We start from the raw sequence: 8,475 nt of genomic DNA, 5'->3' as shown, positions 1-8,475 counted from the left end.
GTTTAAGGAATAGGTGCTAAACTCAAGAACTGCTGCTCCTAAAAGAATAGAAGCACAGTGAGAGACCAATGGAAGATTAAGCTATACACATAAACGAAGCCAATTTTGGAACGAAACCCGCAGATTATTTACAAAAATGCCATGCAAGTTCCTTATCAAAGGAGTGTGAGTCTTGTTTACTGAAAACCACACGCAACTTCTTCTCTGCTCTGTGTGTTCAAAATGTAAAGGGATCTGACGTTCTTCACTTCTCTCTTCAGCCACCCCAAAAGCTTACCAAATTCCAAATACTCCTGCCTATGCAGCTCCTCCCACAGGTTAGCATATGCCTAAGTGACTATCTGATGAACGATGCCTTTACAGCTTCTTTCCAATCGGCACAGTAACCCAAAACTGAGACCTGACTCGATGCTTTTAGGCATCAAAAACTTCCTGCATTATCTTGATTAAGCAAGTCACTGCCAGAATTCCAGCAGACTCCCCTCTTCTATAAGATTTCTCATGAAAAGCATTATGTGACCAGCGTTTACCGTTATCACTGGTGCACTTAACAGACATCATCTAGTGATGTCGTAAATGTTTTTTTAACAAGGAAACCGGGAAGTCAGTTCTGGCCCTTTAAAAGGCATTCCTACATTTCAAAAAAAGCACAGGGTTTTGTTGTGTGTTTCTTTGTGTTTGGGGGGTTTTCTTTGTTTGTTTAATAAAATGTGGTTTTCTTACAAAAATATAAAGAAACTTTTTTTTTTAATCTTGTTTAGATTTTAAGAGACTTGGGACAGAGACCTATTCTTCCAATACAGCTGTACAGCAACTTCTCAAAAAGTAGACCTTCCTCTCAGTTTCAAGTGCTACCCAGATTTGAGGAGTAACATATCATTAACCACCCCTTTGTTAACCCATCTGTTCATATAAATTACGTCATACCAACTCACTGTTGTAATAACAAAGACTCCATTAAGTGTGCACATAAACGCGGTTGCTACCTTTTCACCTCACATTTGAAACCAGAAGTGAAAATAACTAACAAGCATAAGAACATCCCCCATTTCCTCTCTCCATTCAAGAAGCAATGTTTCAAAATAATATAACGTTAACATTACACGGATCCGTATCAAGTTAAGTGTACTTTCCTAAACTACCTGTTAAACCACATCCAGAATCCAAAGCCAAAGCAATTCTGTCATTTTTATTAAAAAAGCAACTTCATATAATAAAACGGACTTCTTACGTTACAGGATGGTTTTCATAGTAAGTACCGCTTGCATTCTCTTGCACAGGTTCAGGCGATGGTTGTCTTTCCTCCTGCTCCTCTTCCACCTCTTCCTCAGACTCTGACACAAAAAGAAAAACTTCCTTAAAAATCTCTGCAAGCGTACACAAGCCGCACTTAAAATAAAAGCATATTAAACTAGTAGTAATCAAAATAAAGCTTCATCAACTAAATAAGGCAAAATTAGCTGCAAAAAAAAATAGAAGACCCTTCCGCTTCTTCAAGAGGCTTTGTTTCTTACTATTTCCACAAAAAGGCGAAACTAGAGACATATTGCTGCTAGGAAGTTCTGGGAGGAGGGTCTGAGGAGGGTCTTTTAAAGCAGCAGATGCTTTTCATATCACGGAAGTAAAAGAGAATGACTGCACTATTAGCTCATAAATCTCAGTACCTAAAACTAAGAAGATTAACCTCAAATAGAAGGATGATTGCCTAAGATGCTTTGTTCCACAGAACCGAGATGAAAAAATTCCAGAAATTATCCAGTGAACACATGTACATACATTCTGGCTGCACTCTGATTTGCTTTGCCTCAGTGAACAGAGGGGAAAAAAACCACCCAGGTCAAGTTCAGCCTCTGAATAGAAATGAATTACTGAATGTGATAATGATGCGAAAGTGAACTACGTGTCATCTTTGAAAAGGCAATTAGATTTTTTTCTTCAAATCTCTTCACCTAAAAATTCGACTGATCAGAGAAATCAAGTCTACCTGATGAAACTTGTGGCAGCAAAAGTACTACTGTTCATTATTTCCATTCTCTGCCAAGCCTCACCCATCCTGAGCCAGTTCAGCCCTTTGAGGAATAAGGAATTAAGGAATATATAACCTTAATTTTACAGAATGTTTTGGACCAGCAGATAGTTCCAGCAACATAACCTACGCTCCCTGCCTCAGCCCCCTCCCAAATTACTATGCTCCATGAGAATGCAATACAGTTTGCGTCCTTCCATCTCCTCCTCTAGACGCTTCTGAAAGCTCTGCATACGTGCTAGAGGAACATGGGCAAGACAAACTACATGTGCAGTTCTTCTCACCTTCATCAAGTTCTCCTTCTGAATCCCCAAATACTTCATCTTCATATCTGAAGATATCGTTATGAACATAGAACTTGTTTGGAACAGAACCCTGCAAAAGAGCAACATGCATTTTTTCACATACACGGTATATTAGCAGTCCACAACAAGGATGGACTAGAGATACAAGCTTTGGGGTACCCACCAACATTTTGGAATAGGATTATTTCACTAAAGCCATTTTCCAAGTGGTACCTCTACTCTAATCAAACAATTGAACGGTAACTTCCACCCAACTGAAAAAGGAAGCTTCAAGCAGGAAAAAAAAAACATTTTTGCTAACTCACAGCAATCATAGGTTCTAGCTAAACGTAAAGTCCCTCAGTTTCATCAAGGAACTTGAATTTTCCCTATTAAATTTTAGCAGTAACTTGTGCAGCATCAACGCATACTCGATTTGCCAGCAGACTTGAAGAAAGCACAGAACTACACTAGAGACTTGATCTGCAGAGCCGAACGTTATTTTCTTTATTTATTTGCGCCAATGGCAGCTCCCAAATGCAAGCTCCAATTTGCTTGGTATTACTGCTCCAATATTTCAAGTCTAAGACAATAAAACGGCTCAGGACGGGTCCAATACAGTTGTTTCTCTGCACTCACATAATGTGGCACATTTAATGATAGCCTCTGGGCCAAGCTCTAAAAGCCAGATCGTATTTTTTGCCCCAATATGACAAATTGTAGCTACAGGTCAGGTTTCCATCATCATCATTATTTGAAGTTAAACACAATCTTACATATACTTACTTCTGGAGCAAGCACAAAAGTCTGCATGAACTTCCTCATCGGCTGCCCATTGTTTGACAGCTCTCCCATTACTTGCACAACCACCCCATCACTCAGAGTAGCATGAGCATCTACGTGACGAATCTTGGTGTGGCATTCGCTGAACTGTAATGACATCACTTTCTTGTGTATCTCCTAGAAATAAAGAATTACATTTTAGCTACACTGAGTTTTGTAGAGAGCCTTCACCTTTTAAATACCCGAGTCTGAACGAACACAAAAAAGCACCCCACTGAAGCTCAAACAGTAAATACGAAACCAGGAAGGGTCTTTCACTGAGAACGGTCTACCTGAGCTCATCCAACTTTCATTCTGAAGTTTTCCTCCAGGATTCAAGTACTTCTCAGAGTAGTCAAATAGCGTACAACTTGCCGTCCAATTTTTCCAACTGTATTACAACATATGACCTATTTTAAGGCTTTCATTTTTTAAAGGGCCTGTGAGAGGGACAGGATTTACCTTGTGTTTAAAGAAAAAAAAACCCCACCACCCCCCAAACAAAAAAACCCAACCCTCTACGCACCCACAAAGTGCCCAAACGTCACAGGAGGGGGTAACATCTGCACTGCCAAGTTTTTTGTGCTGCCAAATCAGGTTCTGCTGATTAAAGGAGAAGAAACCAAACCTGCCCTGGGCTAAAAGCCACATTGCTCAAAGATGCGGCTACCGCACGAACAGATGCCCCTAGGTGACAGACATTATTCTGATAAAGAGCTACAACCAAAGCGAAAACTTGTGTTTCCTGGACTTACTTCACTTCTTCAAAAGTTATCTTCCACTTTAAGAAAACTCCACTCACAGAAGAATTTGGTAACATACAGAATTCCATGTAACTCGCAAAGATCAAAGTCCCCTTCTCAAGGAACCACTTCTAACTGCAATAAGATACATCAATAGCGCAAGTCTAACAGGTCCTCTTGCTTTTGTTTCCCATCCTAAATAAATTTTCTGCAGCCCAGATGCAAAGCTGATGAATCAAACACAACCCACAGTAAAAGCAGCAACAATCAAACAAGAAATTCAAGCCAACAAATTCCTATCTGCCTCTGAACAGCAGGCAGTATCACGATACGTTATTTACCAGATAAGAAAGTCAAAGTAATCCGTAAAGAAAAAGACTGGTTTATACAAGTAAGTTCCGAACATCAATGAGGATTACAGGACCGATTTTGATACGCACAGCTTGACCGTACACTGCTTCTTGTGGTTTTCCACTGGCATCCAGTCCTCCATGGACATAAGAAGAATTCCTGCCATAAAACCTGCAAGTGAAGAGATGTAAAGGTCATAGCAGTGAAAAAATAAAACCACATCCAATGAGTATTTTAGCCGAAAGTTGTGGAGCTCAATGCATCAGGAATTTCAGCACAAACAGCAATTCAAGATATATTTTCCACTTCCGAGGCTCAAAGAATACAGGAACAAACAAGCATAATATTCAGTATTCCAGTTTGCCCAAGATATGTAGCAAGCTCCCAAATCAACCTCAACCTTTCGCTTGCTTCCTTTAAGCAAGGTGGCCATTTTGGCTTGAAGGTTCCCCAACGTCAAAATCACCTCCCTGTGTTAAAGCCGCGCTACCCAGCCAAGGCGTTAGCCTAGGGAGGAACAACCCGCCTGCCTCTCCTCCGAACACCCCTTCTCTTCAAAGCTTCGGGCAGCAGCGAGGGATTCTGCCTTGGATTCAGACTGCACAGACAATTTGCCTCACCACCCAACCCACCTCCCCATCTATCCTGTCTCTGTGCTATATGTGGCTGTTATTTCACACTTCAGCTTTCTCGAAAGCGAGGGCCAAAGAGCTCATTACAAACCTCCAAAGTATTAGAAAAGACCAGATTTCTCTTAGGCACCACAGCTGAACACAAAGCCCCCAGAAGAAATGCTGTCTGAAATCAAGTGTGAAAAAACAGCAAACGAAAGAAGACCAAACAAAACTGCATCTTACTGCTGCCGCACCAAGGGATAAATTCAGTACTAGATGTAGCCCAAAAGCAGCGTTGTCTCTATGCTTCTTACAGTTAGGCAGTGAATAGTATTTCATTTGCATTAATTGCATCATTGTGTACAATAACTGAATCGCCACTTACAGCAGCGTCCACCGTATAACTTTTGACACAAAACTAATATTCCATATTTATGCCACCCAACAAGTAGCAGTTGTGGTTTTGGTCTTGTAAATAGCACAAACCCCTGGACCACTCCAAGAAAAACAAACCCTAAGACCCTTTCTTGACCCAGCTACTGGATTGGATTTCAAAAGCTTGTATTTTTTACATGTAATACACGTACACTGGCTTCCAATATTTTTCTTACATTTCAGAGATCTTTTTGCACTTTCATTCCACTTCCAAATTTCGAGCCTAGAATAGTCTAGGTTTTGGTTTGGATTTTTACTGCCAGCTTATAAAGCATGTGACAAATGCTTAATATTTTCTGTACGTTTAAATTAATAGATCAGACAAAACCATCATATCACACCTTTTTTTATTTAGAAGCATGCTTTGCCTTGGGAGTGATTGCCATGAGGTCTGAATGGTAACGCTTGCCCTACTTCTACAAGATACCATTATCATCCACCCTCGTACTGTATGTATGAAATAAAATTTTCATTAAGTACTTCTATAAACTCACTGTCACACAGATTAGCAAGGACACAGAACATTTCTCTCTAGTTAAACAAGCCAATGCGGAGGGTCAGTGTTAAGATACAGAATTAAACACTAGAACTTCCACATTTGCCATTTCTTGGTTTATCCTGATAAACCTAGAAACTCTCTCCGGTTCTACTTTCCTGAAAACACCAACCCAAGATTTTAACTCGCATGACTATGTCCAGAAAAAATTCTGGGAAATATTACATTGTTTTCTTTGGTACCAACTGCATAACCATGTTTTTGAGCACGGTCCAGCACTTCCTAACAGCAAGGAAAAACAGAATTTCAGCTGAAACAGTGCGCGAGCAGACAGGAAAACATCTTTTCACTCTCTGAATTCCAGAGTAAGCGCTCTGACAGTCAGCATATCTTACTAAGTGCTTTCACAGGGGGACCAAGAGTTTTAACTCGCTTTTAACGAACTGTTCAAACTCTTTGGTAGGCAGAAAACCTAACAAGTGGGAACTGCAGATCAGGAAAGGAGTAAACGTTAAAGTCCCCAGTTATACAGAATTACAGATTCTCACTTAAGGGGCCGGTAAAGCCATATAAATTCACCTGAAGTGCACCAGGCATGCAAACTACACAGAGTAACACCCATTTAGAGGGCAAACTGATCTCTGCTTACCCATAACCCCTGGATAAGCTTTGGATAATGACTAGCGACAGGATACTCGGTGCTCTTCTCAAGCTTTTCGTTGGGTAAACCAATAGCTTCAACACTTGCTGTCTACACTCCCTTGCTGCTGCAAGAAGGAGCACATCAAGCATCAGGATGCCACGAAAACCAAAATCTTTCTGTGGCAGTGAGCAAGTTGTTGTTCAGACTAACAGCAAAGGAAAGAGGGAAGATAAGATGCCCTCTCAGAAGAGCATCACTCATAAACAAGGTGGGGCCAACGAACAGAAAGGCAAATGCCCTCCATATCTGAGGCTGACTAGAAAAAGGGAGCCACCTCCGCAGCCCAAAAAAAGGGACAGCAGTGGCAGAGACTAAAACTGGCTAGAAGACATTTCACACAAGCAGCTCAAGAATCAGCTACGATTCAACCAAACCAGATCAAAACCTCTAGGACGCTCCTGTGCAGAGGTATCTAAGAGAAATTTCACAGATGCTATTGTTAGTGACACTTGCGCCACCTTTCAAGTGGACGGAGAATATTCGTGAGCACAGAGTATCACCTGCATGAGGGGAGCTTGCCTTGTGAGTGTCTATCCAGCTCCGCCGACCTCAGCAGGGCCATTCCAGGAGACAGTTAACTGACCAGTCATCAACAGCCCCTCCACTTTATAAAAGAAGAAAAATTCTGTAACGTTTTTGGGCTAGAGCCCTTGATGAAAACACAGTTCCTGCAAGAAGGTAAACTCTATGGACAATTCCCTGTTCCCACTCAATGTACCACGCACACAGCATAATTTGGAAAGCTGCATTTCGGAGTTGTTTGAGTAAAGCTTGAGATTTAGAGGGGTGGGAGTAATATCTAGTACCTCCTATAAAGCACCAAAGTTGTCTTCAACAAGCTAAATGTCTCCGCAGACAGCATTTTTCCTCACACGTACGCTTCTGCCAATTTCAAATAACCCCAACCTGGAAACGTCAGTCTACATCCCAAACGTTCCAGGAACACCAGCTCCATAATGCTCCCATAGCATGTCTTAATATTGATGCAACAGAAGTAATGTTGCCGTACTAAAGGAAAGCAGGAGGGAAGGCAAACCTGGAACAGCTGGCTGCTCTTCATTGTCTGAAGCAGTTATGGAGGAAAAACATACCGATAGCGTTTTGCTTCTTAAATCAAAACCCTCCCCCCCGCCTCCAAATCCTACCAAGGTTACAGTCACTATCATTACAGGTAAACGCTCTTACCTGCAAAATCAAAGACTACTTTCAACCCCAAGTTTGAGGCATGGGTGATTTACCCCAATATACAGTTTAACTGCCATTGAAAAAAAGCGTTACAAAAGGAAAGGCAATCTCATTGTAGAACCAATGTAATTCTCCCTCTGCCTTTGGTATCAAGCTGTGAAGCATGGCCTAATCATCCCTTATAAACTCTTCTCTGTCTCTTCGTTTACGCAAAGGATTTCTGGGTTTCAGAGCAAAACGACAGCACACTTCACAAGAAACTTGTCTTACTAATTTGGGCTTTTCTATCACTCACAAATGACCCTGCTGTTCCGATATCAGGATTTCCATTGCATCATTTGCTCACAACATAATTGTTGCCTTGAAAAACTGGTATAGTCACACCCTTTCTAAGTCTCTTAGAAGAATTTCAACTGCCTGACCTTTACAGGCGATGGATAGCTACGGGTATCGACAAGATGCTAACTGCTGACAGACCTGCCTAAGAGGTGCCTCCGAAGCTAACTCCAAGGCAAGGGGTCCTTTCCCAGGTCACCTGGGGAAAACACCCAGGCATGATACGCACCTAAGGAACGCAGTTCTTGGGTCAGAGAGAGCTGTCAGTTTGTAGATCAGGTATCGATGTGTTACATGGACATACTTGCCCAGTTGTTGATCTGATCTGACTCATTTGTTGAAGTATTGAGGGCGAGGAAAAATTCTGCAATTGCTAAAAATCCTGCTTTTAACTTCTCTTAGATTACTAAACATAGACTAGGAAAGCCTGGAATACCCTACTCAGACACCTTAAAAACAGATTTAAACTCAGAAAACAAC

General features: G+C 41.3%; 1 protein-coding gene across 2 annotated transcripts in view; it reads right to left on the bottom strand.

Moving 5' to 3' along the window:
* G3BP2 (GTPase activating protein (SH3 domain) binding protein 2) overlaps positions 1-8,475 on the bottom strand; it is a 21,866-nt gene that overhangs the window by 12,389 nt on the left and 1,002 nt on the right. For both annotated transcript variants that reach the window (XM_009324887.1, XM_009324888.1), the window contains exons 2-5: positions 4,316-4,397; positions 3,097-3,270; positions 2,311-2,401; positions 1,232-1,334 (exon numbers count right to left, since the gene is read on the bottom strand). In XM_009324887.1, the coding sequence (XP_009323162.1) occupies positions 1,232-1,334; positions 2,311-2,401; positions 3,097-3,270; positions 4,316-4,397 (450 nt within the window). The remainder of the gene's footprint in view (positions 1-1,231; positions 1,335-2,310; positions 2,402-3,096; positions 3,271-4,315; positions 4,398-8,475) is intronic.

This window comes from Pygoscelis adeliae, unplaced genomic scaffold (assembly GCF_000699105.1).
Source record: "Pygoscelis adeliae isolate BGI_AS28 unplaced genomic scaffold, ASM69910v1 Scaffold316, whole genome shotgun sequence".
NCBI lineage: Eukaryota > Metazoa > Chordata > Aves > Sphenisciformes > Spheniscidae > Pygoscelis > Pygoscelis adeliae.
The sequence above is the reverse complement of the archived record's forward strand: the minus strand, read 5'-3'. Positions and strand labels throughout refer to the sequence as shown.